The following is a 23,559-nucleotide window of genomic DNA, read 5'->3' as shown; positions in this document are numbered from 1 at the left end:
AGAGCAGCATGCGTGGGATCAGATACTTTCACAAGTAACAGCTCAAAGAATAAGGCCAATTAAAATGCTACAAGTTTTAAAATAAGAATCAGTCACACAGCTGAAACAATGCCAGGCAGGTCTTGGTTCTCACTTTGATCCAGGATGAATGCAGCATTGCTCTGGGCCACCTCATAGCCTTGTTCAGCCAATAACAGGTACTGAACTAATGCAGAGTCTGTGTCACCCTCCTTGTAGCTGTTGTATGCAGACATTAGCCGCTCTGACCAGCGACCACGCTCACAGACATTTTTGAACAGCTGCAAAAACAGAAATATTTCAGGATGTTAGTCAGAGCAAACAAAAAATAAATTTACAGCTAGTTAATGCAAAATTTGAAGAGAAATTTGAATGAAACTGTCAATCTTTTCTTATTGCTTTTAAAGAACTCATGAGAGAGACCTAAAACAAAGGCTTAAAAGTAATTTTCCAATTGACATTATGAATTGCTAAAATTGTTCAGAGCCTTCTTTCTAGAAAGTAGTAACTTGAAAAAAATCAGAAAGGAAATTCCAAATTTAATATTAACCACTGGGTGGAAGTGAGGACTGCAGATGCTGGAGATCAGAGCTGAAAATGTGTTGCTGGAAAAGCACAGCAGGTCAGGCAGCATCCAAGGAGCAGGAGAGTCGACATTTCGGGCATGAGCCCTTCTGTAGGAAGCCCTTCCTGAAGAAGGGCTCATGCCCGAAACATCGGCTCTCCTGCTCCTTGGATGCTGCCTGACCTGCTGCGCTTTTTCAGCAACACATTTTCAGCTATTAACCACTGGGTGCCTTTTACCACCTGTTTCAAAATATCACTGAACAAAATCACTTAACATTATGCAAAAAATGTTGGTGGATTATGCATCATTTTAGAGCTCAAAGTGAAATGTAAACTATACAAATATACAGCAACATAGAGTACCTTTATGCCCATTTATTTGTTTTTAGTTTACTTAGCATCGCATTTGCCCATCTCAAGAGCAAAAATCAGAACACAATGTTTCACTCCAACTCACAGCTTGTGCATGATTTGATGCTTTCACCCCACCAATGGTTGAGATGATACAAATGACTAACATTTAAACTGAAAGAAAGCAGACATCCTATATTTGGCCAAAATCTACTGAACAGAAGTGAAGTGTATGAGTACCCAAATTATGAAACAGGACTGGATTAGTTGTGCCAAATCAAAACGTCTGGGAACAAAATTCACATGAATAGCGTTGCCAGACATCATCTTAAAATAGGAACAAAAAGGAAGAAAAATCTGTAGGAGTTGTAGGAATCAATTTTTAAATAAAAAGATATTTTTGTTTTACTTAAAAGGAATCCAAGGTAGTCATTTATTTACCAACTTCTTATGGTCTTATGATTTGTAGATGTAGGAGTAAAATTAGGTCAGTTGGCTCATCAAGTCTTCTTCATCATTTGATTTTGACTGATAGATTTCTCAACCACATTCTCATGCCTTCTCGCCATGATCCACTTACTAATCAATAAGTGCTCTTTCTTAAATATACTCAATGACTTTGGCTTCCACAGCTTTCTGCAATAATGTGTACCACAGATTCGCTACCCTTGGCTGAAGGCATCCTTCATCATCCCCGAACTAAAGGGTTGTCCATTCACTCTGAGGCAGTGTACTCGAGTCCTGGTGTCCACTAACATCTTCATATCCATTCTACAAATATCAATGAGATCTCGCTCTGATCCTTCGAAGCTCCATTGAGTACAAACCCAGAGGCCTCAATTGCCCCTCATATGAAGAGTCCTTCATCCCAGGAATATTCTTGTAAACCTTTTCTGGAACCCCTTCAAAGTCAGCACAGTTCCTTATCTCCAGGGCACAAAATAGTTCACAATATTCCAAATGTGGTCTAACCAGAGCCTCAGGAGTACATTCCTGCTCTTGCATTCTAGCCCTCTTGAAATTAATGCTAACATTGCATTTACCCTGCTAACTGCAACTGCATGTTAACCTTAGCGAACCTTGAACAAAGGCTCCCAAACCCATTTATGCCTCAATTTTTGAAGCCTTTCCTCGCTTGGAAAATAGTCTATATTTCCACTCTTCTAATCAAAACGTATATTCTTACTTTGCCATATTGTATTACATCTGCCACTTCCTTACCCACTCTTCCAGCCTGATCATGTCCTTCTGCAGCTTCAACACTATTTGGCCCTTCACTTATCAGATTTGTGCTGTTGCATAGCCACTGTAATCATGTAGATTAGAATATTACATTTTCAGGAAAATAAATTTCACTAAAGCTACAAAGAAGGACATTTTAAAATGAAAGGATACTTCCAGTTGCAGATTCTTACCTCAACAGCTGTGTGACAAGATCGAATCACACCACTCCCAACTGCATGCATTTGAGCCAAGTTATAAAAAGCCAGTATGTGTCCACCTTGTGAGGCGAGATTAAAATACTTCAAGGCTTGTTTGTAATCTCTTTTCACACCTACACCATCTACGAAACAAACAGACAAAGCTGTAAAAATCACAAATAGTTTAAAAAAAAGTCTGGGTTTCAGCTTAAGCAGAAATAAAGTCAGTGATAAGTAAATCAGCAACTCTGCTGAGATTGCAGATTACAGCTCTTGAAATTAAAAAAAGGCAAAAGCTCAAAACAAAGTTACAGAATCACAGAATCCCTACAGTACAGAAAGAGGCTATTCAGTCCATCATGACTGCAACGGCCCTCTGAATAGTTTCCCATTGGAGCCCCCACTCCCATCCTATTCTCATAAATCTGCATCAGGTTTTATTTCATGGTTAAGCTACCTAGCCTGCACATCCTGGAACACTTCAGGCAATTTAGCATGGTCAATCAACCTAACCTACACATTGTTGCGGTTCTGTTCACCGAGCTGGGAATTTGTGTTGCAGACATTTCGTCCCCTGTCTAGATGACATCCTCAGTGCTTGGGAGCCTCCTGTGAAGCGCTTCTGTGATGTTTCCTCCGGCATTTATAGTGGTTTGTCTCTGCCACTTCCGGTTGTCAGTTCCAGGTTGATGTGCTTATTGATTGAATCTGTGGATGAGTGCCATGCCTCTAGGAAAGACAACGGAATGAGGACATGCCACAACCCAAAGGACTAGCCACACTACCGTACATCAAGAGCATTTCCGAACTGACAGCCAGACTACTGCGACCACTAGGACTCATAACAGCACACAAACCAACAGCCACTCTCCGACAACAACTCACCAGAACAAAGGACCCGATACCCAGCATGAGCAAAACCAATGTAGTGTAAAAATTCCCATGCAAGGACTGCACAAAACACTTCATAGGACAAACAGGAAGACAGCTAACGATCCGCATCCATGAACACCAACTAGCCATGAAACGACACGACCAGCTCTCCTTAGTAGCCACACATGCAGATGACAAGCAACATGAGTTCGACTGGGACAACACTACAATTATAGGGAGACAAACAGAACAGCCAGGGAATTCCTAGAGGCATGGCACTCATCCACAGATTCAATCAATAAGCACATTGACCTGGAACCAATATACCGACCACCGCAAGGACAGCTGGAACTGACAACCGGAAGCGGCAGAGACAAACCACTATAAATGCCGGAGGTAACATCACAGAAGTGCTTCACAGAAGGCTCCCAAGCACGGAGGATGTCACCTAGACAGGGACGAAACATCTGCAACAAATTCCCAGCTCAGCGAACAGAACCACAACAACGAGCACCCGAGCTACAAATCTTCTCACGAACTTTGATAACCTACACATCTTTGGACTGAGAGGGGAAAATCGAAGCACACTGTGGAAACCCACACACAGAACATGCAAACTTTACACAGATGGTCACCCAAGGCCGAAGGAACCTGGCTCGCTGGTGCTGAGACACAGCAGTGCTAACCACTGACCACTATGCTGTCCACTTTGATCTTTATCTATTGAACACAAGATAGATGAACAGGACGACCTCTTCATTTCCAACTGCTGCCGGGACATAAACCGCCTCAACCTGTCTACCCCCCTCCCCCACGCCAACCCCTCACCCTCAACACGCAGCCCTCCAATCCCTCTGCTCCAATACCAACCTCACCATCAAGCCAGCGGATAAAGGGGACGCAGTGGTAGTCTGGCGCACTGACCTCTACGCCACTGAAGCCAAACGCCAACTCAAGGACACCTCTTCCTACTGCCCCCTCGAACATGACCCCATCTCCCATCACCAAACCATCATTTCCCAGACCATACAGAACCTCATCACCTCAGGAAATCTCCCACCCACAGCTTCCAACCTCAGTCCGGGAAACCCGCACTGCCCGGTTCTACCTGCTTCCCAAGATCCACAAGCCTGACCACCCGGGCCGACCCATTGTCTCAGCATGCTCCTGCCCCACTGAACTCATCTCTCCCTACCTCAAACACTGTCCTATCGCCCCAGTCCAGGAACTCCCCACATACATTCGAGACACCACCCACACCCTCCACCTCCTCCAAGACTTCCATTTCCCCTGCCCCCAATGCCTCATCTTCACCATGGATACCCAATCCCTCTACACCTCCATCTTCCATGACCAAGGCCTCCAAGCCCTCTGTTTTTTCCTCTCCAGATGTCCCCAACAGTACCCTTCCACCGTCACGCTCATTTGTTTGGCCAAACTGGTCCTCACCCTGAACAATTTCTCCTTTGAATCCTCCCACTTCCTCCAGACCAAAGGGGTAGCCATGGGCACACGTATGGGCCCCAGCTATGCCTGTCTTTTTGTTGGCTGCTTAGAACAGTTGATCTTCTGTAATTACACCGGCACCACTCCCCACCTCTTCTTCCGCTACATTGATGACTGTATTGGCGCCACCTCGTGCTCCCGCGAGGAGGTTGAGCAATTCATCAACTTCACCAACACATTCCACCCTGACCTTAAATTTACCTGGACCATCTCTGACACCTCCCTCCCCTTCCTGGACCTCTCCATCTCCATTAATGACAACCGACTTGACACGGACATTTTTTCCAAACCCACCAACTCCCACAGCTACCTGGATTACACCTCTTCCCACCTACCTCTTGCAAAAATGCCATCCCGTATTCCCAATTCCTCCGCTGTATCTGCTCCCAGGAGGACCAGTTCCACCATAGAACACATCAGATAGCCTTCTTCTTTAGAGACCGTAATTTCCCTTCCCACGTGATTAAAGATGCCCTCCAACGCATCTCGTCCACATCCCGCACTTCCGCCCTCAGACCCCACCTCTTCAACCGTAACAAGGACAGAACACCCCTGGTGCTCACCTTCCACCCTACAAACCTTCACATAAACCAAATCATCCGCTGACATTTCCGCCGCCTCCAAAAAGACCCCACCGCCAGGGATATATTTCCCTCCCCGCCCCTTTCCGCCTTCCGTAAAGACCGTTCCTTCCGTGACTACCTGGTCAGGTCCACGCCCACCTACAATCCACCCTCCCATTCTGGCACTTTCCCCTGCTACCGCAGGAACTGTAAAACTTGTGCCCACACCTTCTCCCTCACCTCTATCCAAGGCCCTAAAGGAGCCTTCCACATCCAAAGTTTTACCTGCACATCCACTAATATAATTTATTGTATCCGTTGCTCCCCTTGCGGTCTCCTCTACATTGGGGAGACTGGGCGCCTCCCCGCAGAGCGCTTTAGGGAACATCTCCGGGACACCCGCACCAATCAACCACACTGCCCTGTGGCCCAACATTTCAACTCCCCCTCCCACTCTGCCAAGGACATGGAGGTCCTGGGCCTCCTTCACCACCGCTTCCTCACCACCGGACGCCTGGAGGAAGAATGCCTCATCTTCCGCCTCGGAACACTTCAACCCCAGGGCATCAATGTGGACTTCAACAGTTTCCTCATTTCCCCTTCCCCCACCTCACCCTAGTTCTAAACTTCCAGCTCAGCACTGTCCCCATGATTTGTCTGGACTTGTCCGACCTGTCCATCTCCTTTTCCACCTATCCACTCCACCCTCTCCTCCCTGACCTATCACCTTCATCCCCTCCCCCACTCACCCATTGTACTCTATGCTACTTTCTCCCCACCCCCAGCCTCCTCTAGCTTATCTCTCCATGCTTCAGGCTCACTGCCTTTATTCCTGATGAAGGGCTTTTGCCCGAAACGTCGATTTCGCTGCACTTTGGATGCTGCCTGAACTGTTGTGCTCTTCCAGCACCACTAATCCAGAATCTGGTTTCCAGCATCTGCAATCATTGGTTTAGTCCTGGTAAAAACAATTCTAATACCTTCCACTAATGCATACTCAGGTACTATACATAATAACCCTATTTTGCTTTTTATTGGTTCATCAGTAACATACAATGCATCACTTATTGCTGGACATTATTTAAATAATTTATTTAAAAAAAGTTAATCGGTGAAAGGAAAATTTACTGACAAAGCTGCTTTAAAAACTAAAATATCTATAGTTGTACCTCCAATAGAAAAATGAACAGATCAGTATATAATTGAACATATTTTCTAAACAAGTGTTTAACTGTGACTTACTGTAGTACATGGAGCCCAACTGTAGCTGTCCATCCACCCAGCCCTGTTCAGCAGCTTTCTGAAAGTACTTCAGAGCCAAATCATGATTCTATTCAAGGAGGGAAAATAAAATCCTGCATTTCCACTCAAATAAAGAAGTCACTATGCCAAGTTTGCAACATCAAGAATAGAAATATTAAAATAAAAGCATTTGGCTCAGCAATACCCAACAATGCTCAGCTATATTTGAATAGCCCACATCTTTCCTTCAATTACATTGCTTAAAATGTATTCCAATAACTTATATTTTGCATCATTGCAAAAACAAAAATCAGGAAAGTAAGTGTGGGTAAACATGAAGTTGAAATTGATCAAGCCTATTTGTTTTTCTTCAGGTTGGATGCCTCAGTTGAAGATAAATGTGGATTTGTAACAACTTTTAAAATTTTACCAGATTTCTAACCTTAGTTCATTTTTACACAAAATTTTAATTCACATTTTCTGTTTCCAATTTAAAGATTCTTGATCCATTTGATTTGTTAGTGTGGTGACCACTGCGGGGGAAAGTCACCATAGTCTCACCAGACTGTAGGGCTGCTTTCTCATTACAGACAGACAACTTGCAGCAATTTAACATTAGCATCACCATGCCTCAGGCAAAAGAGGTCGAGAAGGACTGTCCTCCACAGTAACCTGAGGGAATTGAACACATGATGTTGACATCACCGTAATCTTGCATCGGGGTAGTACAAGAGGGGGCTCGAGATTATGATCCTGAACAGTAGCAAGCATGATTGCCGACAGAGGTGGATGGAGGGGTACCCAGAGTTGGAGGAATGCTGAATTCTTGGAGGGACTGTAGGACAGGATATCAGAGCAATAAAGAGGCCCCAGAGGGATCCGAACAGAAGGATAATTGAAAAAAAGTTTGTTGAGGTTTTTCATCTTGCACTCATCAAGTCAATTCACAAGTAGTAGGAAAGAAAAGGGAAAATAACATTAATAAGGTATGAGGGGAAAGAGCTGATTTGTTGAGGCACTATGACAGTTGGCAGTTAACTGCTAGCCTTGGTTAAAATTTTAAACAAGTTGGGTGACTGATTGAGACTGCCCCAAGAAATGTATCACAGAATGGACATCACATACTTTTGAAACAGACGGCATGTACATCTGTCTTCTGTCTTTAAAAAGTAACCTCTTATGTGTTCAAATGCAATTTCTGTATATGGTGAGGGATTCTGTCAGCACAATTGACGATATTAAACTGATAGTGTGCAAAGAATTATGCTGGCAAAGGATTATGGAGGAAATGCTGTCCAAATCGCATTTAAGGTTGGACATCAATGTGGGTTTTATAAGCACAGGCTGGATGACCACTTGCTTGCTCTGAACAACCAAGGGGCATTGGTTTGACATGACATACCAGTTTTTGAAATAATTAATACCTGGCATCACACTGGCAGTGAAACTTAAATACTAGATTCGTCATTTGTGCAATTGGCAGAACATCTTTTGGGCTTGACAGCAGCATCCTGTTAGTGGCCAACACTTGTGTTGATACTGATATTATGCAAGCAGCTGGCTTCAACTGCTACTCAATCCTTTGCGATATTGTACCTTCCAAGTAATTTGAGACAGACTGAGCACTTTTTAAGATCTCAGGCCCACTCATTTGTGCATCGTAAAGCAAATTGTCTGATCAGGGTAACCATCATCCTGTACGATGGCTTTGAGATATACAATTTCACTATCATGCTGACAGTGAACTAATAGCTCAGGCCCTACTTAAGAGGTTAGCGATGAGGCTAGCCGCAAATAGATGTAAAAACTGAACTCTCCTCCCCAGTTGCAAATAAACAGTCAGACATGATCAAATAGTAATAATCACCACTGGGACGCCTTTTCCATATAAATAAGCCATTCCAAGACCACTCTGTCCAACTGGATTACCCTGAAAATTAACAAAAGTAAGAGTTAATGCCGACCATAAAAGTTTTTCCACTTTTAGATTAGATCAAAGCAGAATAAAGAAGACAAGGTTATTTTCTACTTCAGCTATAATAACCTGAAGGCAGGAATTTGATCAGTGGAGCTGCAGGGGTGTAGACTTGCTAGCAGACAATATCATCAATTCATGGAAGGATTTAACTAAAGGCAACCATGTTAATAAAAAGAGGTCTTTGATGTATTGAAACCACCACAATTTAGAGTCTTTAAACAGTTTGGCCTGTGTTTACTGGATTTAGGATCTCTACGGTGATCCACATCTCTTGATTTCTCCCAACACCTCACTATGCATTGGGCTGATGGTGGAAATTGATGTTCAGTTAACAGCACGTTTTGAAGTATTGATTTGCTGATTAACTCACCACGACCACCATTATTCTTTCTGATGAGTCTACTTATTAGTTGATCTATTCTGATCTACAGTATTAATAGAATCCAATTGGTAACCCTTTCTGTGGAGTTCAGGCATCAGTTCAAAGTTTGTCATCAATTGACCCAGTTTCAATCTTACATCTAGGATACAACTAAGGACCCCTTACTTTGGGAAAGGAAATGTTTCACAGTAGAATCAAGCATAACCAGAACAGGAAAACAGCAGCAAACTGGAGGTACAAAGATTGGAGCTGTGGAAGAACCCAGAACCTCCCATTTAAAGGTTGAACTGTATCTCCCCTAGAAGAGTGCTGTCCAGATACTTGGAAGAAATAAAACAAAATTTTCTTCACGATGAACAGAAAGGAATCCAGAAAATGTATTATTTAACTCCTCAAAGTCTGAAAGTGCATAGGAAAGTGAAGAAAAATTAATTTCTGACAGTTACTAAAGACATACCATATCTGCAGACTTCTTGAAGTAATGAAAAGCAGTGTCATTGTTCTGAGGCACAACATTACTGCCCTCGGAGTACATCTGTTTAACAAAAACAAATGTTTAATATTAAAGTTTTAAGTATAACCAAATTGGATTTTGTGAACTGTTATCTTACACATTTACCTTTCCAAGGAAGGCCATTGCTTGGGAATTCCCAGTTGCTGCTGCTTGGTTAAAATAATCAAAGGCTCTCTATGAACATAAATAAAAGGAACAACACTAAATTCAGGTATCTATTTATGACATTGCAGCAGATTTTTATGCATAAACAAATTCAAAAGTTTAAAGTAGAGAGGAAATAATTCCTGTGACTGAAATATGATAAATGAAAGGGAGGAACATATCCATCAAACTCCGAGAACTCGACCAGCATGGCTTAAACATGGTTTATAGTGATAGTATAATATTCAAGAGGCTGCGGGATACCCGACTGAAAAGGAGAGAGTACACTGTTTCTCGAAGTTTTGATGTGGTGGCCCCTCATTAATGCTTTTGGAGCAGGCTTTAAACAGTTTGGACCCATTATTTCTTAGTTGATCACAACACAATCTTTAGCTAATGACTATCTAGCAGAAAAGATGGCATAATTAATTTTCTAAAAACATTTTTGGAAACTATCAATAAACAAAACAGCAAAAATATTTTTTAAAAAATATGTGTAGACTCTATGGATTTTAAAGAAAAATCTATGCCTTTAAAAATTCAGTAGAAACCACACATTTGATGAAACACTATGGATATATGGTCTAATTTCTCAAGCACACTTATCAAATGGTTACCTGAAAATTCTGTTCCACGCCTCGTCCGCCATGCAAATGCAATTGACCAAGTCCAACCTTAAAAATAAAATGGCAACTTTTTTTGACTAAACAGGACTCTTTACTCAAGAATGCTACTTGAAGGATGGTCATGTTTGCAATTTTTGTCTTAGTAGAAACAAAATAGAAAGATGTTGGGAGGAGAACCATTAGGTTGTATGGAAAAGCTGCTGAAGGACAATAATTACAAGACTCTTACATTCAGATTGGTTTTGGGACTAAGCAATTCTTTTACTTTTATTCAGAATATTGCAAATCAATTTCAATAATTTACCTGAGCTTGGACATCTCCCTTTTCAGCCAAAAACTGGTAATATTGGATTAAATCATCTTCCAGCATCCCACTGCCAACACCAGAGTTTTCAGCTTCATCGAGAAGACGAATTCTCTGAACAACATTACCACCAGTCAAAGAGATATCATTGGCAACTAAGGAAGAAATTCAATCATTAAAAATAGTGGATACTATTCTATCCACAATGATATTTCAAAGACAAGCTCTGGGAATAGACTTTGTATTTCGTGCTATTATAGAATTAGTAATTATAAAACCTAATTCAAAAGTATTCATTTTCCTGCACATGCAAGACTATTAAACAAACGTGTCATTCTAACAAACTGGAAAACTTTGATTTAAAAATGATCCCAGATGCCTCAAGTCTTTTTCGAATATCTAGAAGCAGTGCCCAGGCTGCAAATGGATTACAGTTATGAATCCATTTAAAAGTCAATTTTTATGCATGTCTGAACACAATGCAGGGCAATGTAAAGCAACTGTTTGTAAATACAGGAAACGTTGGGAGGCAGAATATTTAAAATTACACACCGGCAATGGATTCATCTGGAAGTCAGACATTAAATTGGGGCCCCCTCTACATTGGGTCATAGACATTAGCAGTTAACAAAAAAAAGCAGGCACAGATCTACATGTAACCATAAATACAAGATTAAAATATTAAAAACAAGGCATAAACATGAAACTTAAAACTTGAGACATTCCAACTAAGCAGTTGAATAGAAACTTAAATCAACATCCCTTTTATCACCTCTCATCTTGAAAGGTGATATGAATAAAATAATTTAATCCCAATTAGAGTAAATGCTGATATGAACTGGCTAGGCAACAGTCTCTTTCTAGTGTTGTGATATTAATGTACATACATTTGTCATCCATTAAAGTTCAGCTATATACTTGGGGAAGTTTAATGACTTCAGTAATCTCTTTACTGCAATTGCTTGAAAATAAATTATAAATAAGTTTGTTTGGACAATGTCTTGGTAATATTGTTTTGGCTAGTGTGGAAAATTTTACAATAGAAGAAAATCTGTACATCTGTAAAGAAAATAGAAAAGGGTGGCCAAAGACACTCAGTCCAGGGACTAGAACCTCTCTTTCACAAGCACATGCACCCAAGATCATCAGCAACTAAATACATGCCAGTTTCTGCATTGCTTTGTTACTATTGAAGTAGAGGGCAAAATTACAAGTTTTAGCCAGTTTCAAACATTGGTAAGTCAGCAGGTTTGTTGAAGATTGAGAAAGTGCAAAGATGCTAGCGGCCAAAGTCTGGTGGCTAGTAATTTGCACAGAGTGGACGTAGAGAACATGCTTCCTCTAGGAGGAGAGAGACTAAGACCGGAGTGTACAGCCTCAGAGTGAAGTGACAACCCTGTAGCTTAAGGGTGGGAATCTGTGGAACTCATTGCGACAGAGGGCAGTGGAGGCCAAATCACTAGGGCAGAGATCGATAAGTTCCTGATTAGTCAGGGGATCAAGAGTTACCAGGATAAAGCAGGAAAATATGTTTGAAAAATATATCAGCCATGATCAAATGGCAGAGCAGATGGGCTGAACAACCTAATTCCGTATCTGTACCTAATGGCCTTAGTCATCTAAATAGTTAATATATTTAACAGTCCTCATTTAGAGTCAGAGATATACAGCATGGAAGCAGACCCTTGAGTTCATCTCGTCCATATCAACCAGCTATCTTAACATAATCACGTCCCATTTGCCAGCACATAGCCCATATCCTTCTAACCCCTTCCTATTCATATACCTATCCAGATGCCTTTTAAATGTTTTAATTATACCAGCTTCCAACACTTCCTCTGGCAGCTCATTCCATACACACATCACCTTCTGCATGAAAACATTGCCCTTAGGTCCCTTTTACATCTTTCCCCTCTCACCCTTAACCTAAACCCTCTAGTTCTGGACTCCCCCACTCCAGAGAAAAAACTTAGTCTTTTTATCCTATCTATGCCCATCTCAGGTCATCCCTCAGCTAGACACTCCAGGGCAAACAGCTCCAGCCTATTCAGCCTCTCCTTTTTGCTCAAATCCTCCTGTAATGTTAAAGATTAAATGGGAATATCTCTGGGGGTTGTCTTCAGTGTCAAGTGACTGTGGGGGAGTGGCCATAGTGTCTGTAGGCATGGCCAACTGACCTCATATAGAGGATGAGTTTTCTTTGTTTAGGGCCTCACTTTGACTCAACTTTGCATGCCTATGAGGAGGGTCAAAAGGAGGTCACCTAGCTTGTACAAGCTTTAATAAACTTTTAACAGTTTGCAGAAGTGTATGCCATTTGCATCTCGTGCGCAAAACCTTGGGAAAAGAACCTAACACTCCAACCCTGGCAACATCCTTGTAAATCTTTTCTGAATGATTTCAAGCTTCACAACATCCTTCAGATAGAAAAGAAACCAGAATTGCACCCAATATTCCAAAAGTGGCCTAACCAATGCCCCGTACAGCTGCAACATGACCTCCCAGCTCCTATACTCAATCCTCTGACCAATAAAGGAAAGCACAGCAAATACTTTCTTCATTAGCCTATCTACCTGTAATTCTACTTTCAAGAAACTATGCATCCATCTGCCACTCCTCCTCCCGGTGTACCAATCTTGATCAGGTGGACCAACGCAATTTTGTAAATTTGAACCAGTCTCTTGCAGGAAATATAGAACTCTATTTATTTGGATCACAGGAAGTATATTACATTAGGAAATACTTAAAATCTTGGAGATCTTCTGTATTTTAAAAAACTTGCACCACTATCATTCAATTAGGCATCACACCATTAACTGTGTTATTAAACATCTTCAGACTTCCACCCTATCACACTCTTACTCCTTCACAATGCTCCATAAACCATTTGTTTAAAATATTTCAAACTTTCTGCAGTCATAATGAAAAGTCATCGATCTAAAGTATTCTCTTCATACGTACATACAAAATTCATGTACAGTATCCAGAGCCCATTTGATTGCTTACCATAACTTGCCACGAGCTTGTAATGAGTTAATGCAGATTCACAACTCTGGGGGACTCCAATGCCAGCCCAGTATCTATAACCCTGACGGAATAAAAAAGATGCATTACTGAAAAAATACTGATTCTGTCCATTTATTAAATGCGATCAGTTACAAAATTTATTGCTGGCTGAAAGGTCTATGGAAATTCATATCCCGCTGCTCAATTCATAAAATAAAATGTAAAAACTGAAGAGATTATGCCACTGACCTTTTTAATACTTGCTAAATTTTAATTTTATTCCACTGTTGTCTGGTAAATCAAAAGCACAGTGCACTGTAAATCTTTAATGTGCTTTATTTATATGCGAACCTTCATATTAACATAAGCAGGAGTGGACTAACCAGGCCCTGAGCCTGCTTCACCTTTCACGATAATCATAGTTAACCTCAAATGCAAATCCACATTCCTACCTACCCTTGATGACCTTTCACCCCCCTGCCTGATAAGAGTCTACCTACATCTGCCAGAAGTTTACTTCAAGGGCTCTGCTTCTTCAGAAAGTGTTCCAAAGTCTATGACCTTGAAAATAAATGTTCTCTCATCTGTTTTAAATGGAACGCACCTAGTTCTACATGCCCTCATAATAGGAAACAGAACCATGGAAACAATCTAAAATATAAAAGCTTTTCGTTCTCATGAGACGATGACTGTTCATTCCTATTGATATCTGACTCAGATGGTAGGGTATGGTGTCATAGAGTCACAGAGCTATACAGCATGGAAACAAATCCTTCAGTCCTAAAAGTCCATGTAAACCAGATATCCTAAATTAATCTAGTCCCACTTGCCAGAATTTGGCCCATTTTTCTCTAAACCCTTCCTATTCGTAGACACATCCAGATGCTTTTTAAAATGTTGTAATTGTACCAGCCTCCTCCACTTCCTCTGGCAGCTCATTCCATTCATGCACCTCCTTCTGCGTAAAAAGGTTGCCCCTTAGGTCCCTTTTAAAATTTTCCCCCTCTGACCTTAAACCTATGCCCTCTAGTTTTGGACTCTCACGCCCAAGAAAAAGCCCAGTCTATATTCTCCCTATCCATACCCCTCATGATTTTATAAACTTCTTTCAGGACATCCTTAGCCTCAGACGCGCCATGGAAAATAGCCCCAGCCTATTCAACTATTCCCCATAGCACAAATCCCACCAATTTTGGCAACTTCCTCATAAATGTTTTCTGAACCCTTTCAACTGTCACAACATTCTTCTAATAGGAAGGAGACCAGAATTGCATGCAGCATTCCAAAAGTGGCCAAACCAACATCCTGTACAGCCACATGATCTTCCAACTCCTATACTCAAAGCACTGACGAATGAAGGAACGCATATCAAACACCTCCTTCACTATCCTACCTACCTGTGACTCTATGTTCACAGAATTATGGACCTGCACTCCAAAATCTCAGTTCAGCAACATTGCCCAGAACCTTACCAGGAAGTGTATAAGTCCTGCCTGATTTGCCTTTCCAAAATGCAGCACCTCACATTTTTCTAAATTATTCTCCAACTGCCACTTCTCAGCCCATTGACCCATCCAGATCAAGATCCCGTTGTACTGAGGTAACCTTCTTTCCACAGCTATCCTGTCAAGACCCCTCAAGATCTTAGTCTGCCTATTTTGTAACCAGTTACTTACCAAAATCATGTGCGCCAACAAATTTCCTCCAAGTGCTCCAAAAGTGTAAAATACCAATGCCTTTATAAAGGAAGTAGAAAGTGTGTGATTAAAAATGTGCAATCAGCTGGATATACCAAAAAGGCAGTTTGTTGCCAGTATGTTTACAACACCACATTTAGCAAGGGACACCAGTGAGGTTTATTTAAAAACAAGATCTCATTAAACAACTACCTTAGCTTGACTTGAGTGGACACCCACTCCAGATGCATAAAGGAATCCAAGAGCCTAGAAACAGAACAGGCCAGTAGATATGTTAGACAGTTCCCTCATTAGAAATAAAATCACTAACATAGTCTTTGCTTTCTCTTCCAAAAGCAGATGGCTACATAAAATTCAGATATTTCAAATGCTTAATTACTTAATTAAAGCAGATAATGCAAGAAACTAGTTTCCTAACACTGGTACATACCAGTTTGAAATCAAATAACATAACTAAAGTTTTCAAAGAAGTTGAATCTTGGGAGGCAAGCCTGACATTTCACATTTGATACTGCATTATGTACTTTTACTATGCATGAATAGTGTGCCATTTGGAAAAAAGATTGGAATGCAAAACAGCTTGGTCAAAAGAAAAGTGGAGAGGCAGAGGAATTTAAGAATAAAATTCCAGAATAGAGGGAAAAAAGAATGATTGACAGTATTTTTATTTAAGAAAGCAAGAATCGGTGGAACATCAATAATGCAGACATTATGAGGGCTCTACAAATTCACAATGGCAGGAAAGGAATCAGAGAATGAAGGAACATAAACAAAATTGAGAATTTGAACTTGAGTATTTGAGAAACTAAAAGCTAAATACAGGTCAGTGAGGCCTACGGTTATGGATTAACACAGGGAGAGTTTTGAATGCAGCAACAATTAGATGGTGTGGACTGCAGGGCAGAAGTGGTTGGCACTTGTTTGACACTCAGCTTAGTTTCAAGCAGACTACTGAAGCACAGCCTGAGACAGTGTCAGGGAAGGACAATTTGTGCAGAGCGCCAAGATAATTGCTCATAAGAGACAATGAGAGCACTAAGTCCTATCAGCATGTACAGAAACTGGTTGTGTCTACACATTGCTAAGATAAACAATTGGATAAAACTTGATGCAAGTGCATAAGAACTAAAAAAAAGCTCATCTATTCTGAGCTAGGTCAGAAAGGTAGGTAATTGGCTTTTATAGGAGAATACTGTTTGGATGAAACAATCCACATGCTCAAACATTTTTCATCAATTTAAGGAAACATTCAAGCTGCATGCTATTCAGAACAATAGTAATCATTCCAAAAATAAGATGAAGTACAAAGCATGCCCAAAACGTATCAAGTTGTCAAAGACAAAGATTGAACTGTCATGCACATTTGACTAAGCTGAAACTTGTAAGAAAAATTTAAGAACTTTGTCACAGAACATGCCAGTTGAGGTATAGGGTGAATTACAAGTGAAATTTTAGTTAAAATATATGAAGTCTCACGTACACAAAAATTCTGTATTTTAAATATGCTAGTAGCACCAAGAGGGAGTCTATTATTATAAATTCATATGCAATTACAATTCCTAGATTTTGAAGCTCAAATCACTTTTTTAAAGCTGCATTCAAAATTGTTCAGTTGGTGCAAACATCCTTTGATACTAGAATCATTAATGATTAAAAGTTACTTAGCAATGGTGTAGTTAAAGCACACCTACTGTTTGACCTTTTGGAGAACCCTGCTGTGCAAGTGTCTCAAAGTAATTCTTAGCTTCACCAATGTTCAACTTCAGGTAGTCACCCAACAGCATGGCATAGCCCACTTTCTCCATGGCCTTGGTATTTCCCATATCAGCTGCTTTGACAAGTATTTTATACCCTCTAGATCAAAAAGATATAAAAATAACACATGTAAGCAGTATTCAATAAATGGATTTATGATTGAGGCATGACAATTAACCAGCTGAAAATGAACACGAACAAAAGTCGTCCACTTGGGTGTTCGAGACTACTTTGTCATTCAATAAGAGAATGGCTGATTGGAGTTCAATCCTGTATACCCCCAATAATCTTTCATCCCCATGGTAATCAAGGATCTACCTACCTCTCCAACATTACTGGAGTTTGCACAAAGCTAAGTCTGGGGGGCTGATGGACTTAGCATTGTATATTCCCATCCAGGATTTTGTTGTTGCGAAGATATTTTGCAGAAAAGGTGACATTTTTCAATGAATAGACTCACTGGAATTTACTTATGCTGTTAGTGACTTCTGGTCATACTTCCAATGTGAAAGATCAAAAGGACCACAAGATATAGGAGCAGAATTAGGCCATTCAGCCCATCAGGTCTGCTCCACCATTTGATGATGTCTGATGTGTTTCTCAAACCCACAAGCCTGCCTTCTCTCTGTAAACCTTGAACCCTTACTAATTAAGAACCCATCCATCTCAATGTTAAATACACTCAATGACTTGGCCTCCACAGCAATGAATTTCACAGATTAACCACTGGCTGAAGAAAATCCTCATCTCAATTGTAAAGGGCTGACCCTTCACTCTCAGGCTATGTCCTCGGGTCCTAGTCTCTCTTACTAAAGGAAGCATCTTCTTTACATCCACTCCACACAGGCCTCTCCATATACTTTAGGTTTCAATCAGATTCTACCCCCCACCATCCTTCTCAACTCCATTGAATACAGACCCAGAGTCCTCAACTGATCCTCATATGACAAGCCCATATCCCCAGGATCATTCTTGTAAACCTCCTCTGGATCCCATCCAACGTCAGCACATCCTTCCTTAGATAAGGGGCCCAAAATTGCTCAAGATATTCCAAATGTGGTCAGGCTACAACCTTACACTGCCTCAGCTGCACATTTTTGCTCTTCTATTCTACCCTTCTTGGAATTGTATTAGCCTGACAGCCAACTGAACCTGCATGCCAACCTTATGGGAACCTTCAACGAGGACTCCCAAGTCCATTTTGCTTCAGATTTCCCAGGTCTTTCACCGGGGGGGGGGGGGGGAAAGAGAATAACCACATGCTTTCCCACACTGTATTCCACTGGTACTTCTTTTCTCCACTTTCCTACCCAGTCCAAGACCTTCTGTAGTCTTTCTGCTTCCTCAACACTATCTATCTTTGTTTCACCTGCAAACTGAAGAACAATGCCCTGAGTTCCTTCATTCATATTGTTAATGTATAAGGTCTACAGTGTAGTAGCAAAAAAAAACCCTGCAGAATACTAGTCACCAACTGCAAACAATCCCTTTATCCCCACTCTCCACCTTCTCCCAGTCAGTGAATCCTTTATTTATTAGAATATCCTACCCCAATACAACTGATCCTTGTCGTATTTAGCAGCCTCCTGTGCATTATCTAATCAAAGGTCTTCTGGAAATCCAAATAGATCACATTTGACTTCATTCTTGATCTTATCCAGACCAACCTGCTGGCTGCTATGAGGTTACAGATTATGTTGGAATACAATTCTGCCGCTGTTGATGGCCAATAGTGCTTTAGGGATGCCGAGTTTCGAATCACCAGATCTATTCAAAGTTTGTCCCATTTATCACTGTGACAGTTTCATACACAACACAATGCAGGGTATTCTCAACATGAAAGCAGAACCTTGGCTCAACAAGGATTGTGCAGTGGTCACTCTTACCAATACAACCAGGACTACTTGCACGTTAAACAACGTAACCAATGATCCGTTTGAGGTTCTGCAGGCCTGCCACATCTAGTTGTGAATGGTCATGGCAGTGGACAATTAAATAACTCACTGGAGCAGGAGGCTCCACAAATATCCTCATCCCCAGTGATGGAAGAGCCAACACATCAATGCAAAAGATAAGGCTGAAGCATTCGCAGCACCCTTCAGCCAGCAGTGCTAAGTGCACCATCAACCTCTGCCTCATCCACTGTCCCATTATTGCAGACAATCCTCAGCCAATTCAATTAATTCCACATTATACCAAGAAAAGGGTGAAGGCACTGGATAGTGCACAGGATATGAGCCCTGAGAAGATTGCACAACTTCTTGCTCCCCTATCCAAGCAGTTCAGTACAACACTGGCATCTATGCAATATTGTGGAAAATTGCCCTGCACACAATAAGCATGAACAAATCCAACTCAGTCAATCACCACCGCATCAGTCTACACTCAATCATTGCAGTAGGTGTCATCAATGCTATGAAGCAGCACCTGCTCAGGGACATCCAGATTGGTTTCCACCAGGGCTACTCAGCTCCTGACCTCATTACAGCCCTGGTTCAAAAAGAGCAGAATTCCAAAGGTGAGAGGAGAATGACAGCCCTCGTTATCATGGCTGCATTCAGACTGTAGCATCAAGGAATCCTAGCAAAACTGAAATCAATGGGAAACGGGGGGAGGGGCATTGGAACTGCGGGTGCAGTCATACCTGGCACATAGGAAGATGATTGCGGTCATTGGTCATCAGTCATCTCAGATCCAGGATATCTTTGCATTGGTACCTCAGGGTCATATCTTAGCATCAACCACCTACAGCTGCTTCATTAATGACGTTCCCTCCATCTTAGTCAGAAGTGGGTATGTTCCCCAATGTTTGCACAATGTTCGACATCATTGGCAACTACTCAGAGACTGAACCAGTCCACGTTCAAATGCAAATAAGGTGTGAACAATATCCAGGCTTGGGCTGCTAAGTGGCAAGTAACATTCACGCTACACAAGTGAACGTTACTTCAATAAGAGAATCTATCGTCTGACCCTTGACAGTCAATGGTGTTATCATCACTGAATTTCCCCAAAACATCCTGGGGGAGGGATTACCATTGGCCACAAGCACAACTAGACTTGCCTTTAACACAGTGGCTACAACAGAAAGTCAGAGGCTAGGAATATTATAGCAAGTAACTCACTTCCTAATCCCAAAGCATATCCAACATCCACAAGGCAAAGTCAGAAGTCCCACTAGCCTGGATGGGTACAGCTCTTACAACACTCAAAAACTTGACACCAAGAGATCAAAAACAGCCTGCTTGATTGACACTACATCCCCAAACATCCATTACCCCACCGCCAAAACTCAGTAGCAGCTGTGTATACTATCTACAAGATGCACTGCAGGAATTCAAAGATCCTCAGACAGTGCCTTCTAAACACATGACCACTTCCATTTAGAAGGAAAGGAGCAGCAGATATATGGAACATCACCATCTGCATTTCCTTCTCCAAGAGACCAATCACGCTGATTTGGAAATGCATCATTCCTTCACTATCACTAGATCAAATTCCTGGAATTCCCTCCACCAGGGCTTTGTGGTCAACCTACAGCACGAGTGCAGCAGCTCACATAGCAACAAGAGACGGGCAATAAAATGCCAGCTGGCCAGCGATGCCCATGTTCCACAAATGAATTTTTAAAAAGTCCACGGCTCTCCTTGCCCAAATTTGCTCTTTAACTCCTTAAAGAATTCCAACAGATTTGTCAGGTATGACCTCCCCTTGATGAAGCCATGATGACTCAGCCTTTTATCACCATACACTTCCAAATACGCCATAATCTTATCCTTAATAACGGACTCTAAAATGCCAATGACGGAGGTCAGGGCAACTGAACTATAATATCCTGTATTTTGCCTCCCTCCCTTCTTAAACATGGGTGTTACATTAGCTATGTTCCAGTCCTCTGTGACACTCCCTGACTCCAGTAATTCCTGAAGAAAGAAAACCAATATCTCTACAATCTCCTCAGTTATCCCGTTCAAAACTGGGATGTAACCCATCTTTTTCTGGGCAATTTATCCCCCTTTAGACCTTCCAGTTCTCCCAGCACTATCCTTAGTGGCAGCCACTCCACTCCCCTGATTCTTTTGATGTTCTGGCATGCTGGCATTTTCCACTGCAAACAAGGCAATTCCCTCCGCCCTGCTTAACTTCCTGGCGTTTTAATAGGAAGAGTACTGTTGGATATTTTGTTCCCTGCCCCGATCCCCTTACTGCCATGTCTCCGCAATACCATAACCACACCTGCTAATTTCAATCTGTGCTAAATCTCATATATATTGTTTCATAGACTGAGAACATTCAAGTACCATACCCACAGTCCTGCATTGATTACCTCCCAACCCCTTCTTATATATGCCCTCTTATCTGCTGTGTGAAGTTTGACTCCCAACCCTTTCCATATCCTGTTCTATTACTTGTTTCGGAAACTTTAATACCCTCTGCTGAAGCCTCCTCCCTTTTAATTTGTTCTATAGTTGTTCTTGTAAGTGAACCAGCCCAGAACACCCTACCCACCAACCCCCCAACATTCCCAAGGCCATTTTGTTAAAAGCCTTATCCTCAGCCTTAGCTTGCCAAGACTCTTAAAAGGGAGAAATACTTAAGAAAATTATTTATCGTGGATTCTGGTACAGTCAGTTCTGCTATTATGGTCTTTCATTAACACGAAATGGCTGAACATGATTGATGAATAGGGAAAGCTATTTCTAAAACACAAGCTTGTAAAACATGCGTTGGCTGTAACTTGATTACATCGCCAACACTAAGTGCTATTTTAATTGTGCAATTTTTGTACAGCATTGGATCGTGCTGGAATGTGACTACTGCGTTATAGGAGAAATGACTGTACCACTAACAGCCCAAAAGACAAGACAACATTCATGTCCATCTAGCCCAACAGGTCTGGCAACATCTGAGAAGAGAAACCAGAGTTGGCATTTCAGGTCAAGTGACCCTTCCTCAGAAATTCAGGTCTCTTGACAAGCAATGTTTGCTGTTTACTCTTCATAGATACTGCCAGACTTGAGCTTTTCCAGCAATTTTTATTTTTGTCTCTGATTCACAGCATCCACAGCTCTTTCGGTTTTCATGTCCATTTAGTCGAGTGGCATCTCTAAACTAACAAAGCAAACAATCTCAACTAATACAAAAGATCATGCAGCACAATATTCAATTCCAGGTGGATGAATAACAAAGCAAAAGCTTGCCTGCATCCATACTAGACATGATAAAATAAAGAAAGATCAGCACAAAAATCCTATAAATCACATGAGATTGAGAATACTTACTCTTTCTTTTGGCTCTTCTTATTTGTAATGTTAATCATTTTTATCCCGGAGTGATAAAGTCTCTCCGCTTCCTGTGCAAGTTTTCTTTGATTGGCTTCTTCATCAGCTTGATGACAAGAAAATAAGTCTTAATACCTCAAGACAAACAGAGATTAACCTCTAGTTGATGCTAAGATGCATTGTTTTCTTCAAAACACTTGCAAAATAAAACCTAGCTATGCTACTTCACACATTGGAACAGATTAATCCAATCTAGCTGCAATTCGCAAACTTTTAAATACCACTGCCTTAGGACTAAATGTCTTCCTATAAGTCAATTAACTTCCATCCAAGATAAGTACTATATGGAATTGAAACCTTTCTTTTAATTAATCTCTCATTTACATGGCAGTACCGTAGGTCTATATTCCAGATATTAGGCAACGAGGTTAAAAACAAATGAAATCTGCAGAATGTCGCATTCAGATCAGAAAATAAGTCAGGATAAGTCAGGATTAAAAAAAAGTCAGGATATGCAAGGCACATTGCAAGAGCTAATCAAGTGATGCTTTCTTTTAAAGTAAAGAGTATGCATGATCAACATACGTTTTATTGAATCACCTTTTGTCAATACCAAAGTGAACAGTATGTGCTATTCAATTGTCAGGTCATAACAAAGCTTATCTTAAAAAAAACAGACTAATCATTTGCACATAAGAACTACCAGTCAGTATGCTGTTAAATTAAATCGCTATAACGTTCAATCTGTATTTTTTAAGCTGTAGATCCACAGTATATCCATGTACTTAGATACACCATTGTTAGTTTACACTGCAGTAAATTGTTCTCAGTTAGGTGCAAAATAAAGCAGCTTAACTGCAGGGGAGGAACAAGTCTGCTGACCCAGACTTGCTAAAACATACACAGAGGTAAATTAAAAGGATTAAACGTGCAAGCTTTCTATATACTCAACACAAGATGGTTTACTCAAACAGCCCATCAGCTCAGACTCAGACCCAAAAAATACCAAGCTCACAATTAGGACACTCTCCCCGTAAATCCTTCATTAGGTAATTACAGTCCCAGATGAAAATACATTAAACTAGCGAACTGAGTTGGCATAAATAACACAATGATAGAAGAAGTTCATATTTCTCTAGGGTTTAGCATTGTGCTCAAAACATTGAAAAGTACAAAACTTAACATTCAAGATTTTACAAAGGGGCACAGTCAGAGGCTTTTTCAGAGCGGAAGGATCAAGAGGGCACAGATTCAAGGTTGGGGGGGGGCAAATTTAGTGGAGAAGTGCAAGGAAAATGTTTCACAAAGGGTGCTGGGTGCCTGGAACACA

General features: G+C 41.1%; 1 protein-coding gene across 1 annotated transcript in view; it reads right to left on the bottom strand.

Moving 5' to 3' along the window:
* sel1l (SEL1L adaptor subunit of SYVN1 ubiquitin ligase) overlaps positions 1 to 23,559 on the bottom strand; it is a 45,511-nt gene that overhangs the window by 8,146 nt on the left and 13,806 nt on the right. The window contains exons 5-17 of the mRNA XM_060829371.1: positions 22,230 to 22,335; positions 16,884 to 17,046; positions 15,385 to 15,438; positions 15,172 to 15,231; positions 13,496 to 13,577; positions 10,490 to 10,644; positions 10,177 to 10,233; positions 9,521 to 9,589; positions 9,359 to 9,436; positions 8,409 to 8,471; positions 6,542 to 6,629; positions 2,352 to 2,500; positions 134 to 299 (exon numbers count right to left, since the gene is read on the bottom strand). Of these exons, the coding sequence (XP_060685354.1) occupies positions 134 to 299; positions 2,352 to 2,500; positions 6,542 to 6,629; positions 8,409 to 8,471; positions 9,359 to 9,436; positions 9,521 to 9,589; positions 10,177 to 10,233; positions 10,490 to 10,644; positions 13,496 to 13,577; positions 15,172 to 15,231; positions 15,385 to 15,438; positions 16,884 to 17,046; positions 22,230 to 22,335 (1,290 nt within the window). The remainder of the gene's footprint in view (positions 1 to 133; positions 300 to 2,351; positions 2,501 to 6,541; positions 6,630 to 8,408; positions 8,472 to 9,358; positions 9,437 to 9,520; positions 9,590 to 10,176; positions 10,234 to 10,489; positions 10,645 to 13,495; positions 13,578 to 15,171; positions 15,232 to 15,384; positions 15,439 to 16,883; positions 17,047 to 22,229; positions 22,336 to 23,559) is intronic.

The sequence above is a fragment of the Hemiscyllium ocellatum genome, chromosome 8 (assembly GCF_020745735.1).
Source record: "Hemiscyllium ocellatum isolate sHemOce1 chromosome 8, sHemOce1.pat.X.cur, whole genome shotgun sequence".
Classification (NCBI taxonomy): Eukaryota; Metazoa; Chordata; class Chondrichthyes; order Orectolobiformes; family Hemiscylliidae; genus Hemiscyllium; species Hemiscyllium ocellatum.
Note: the sequence above shows the minus strand (reverse complement) of the source record. Positions and strands in the feature narration are given on the sequence as shown.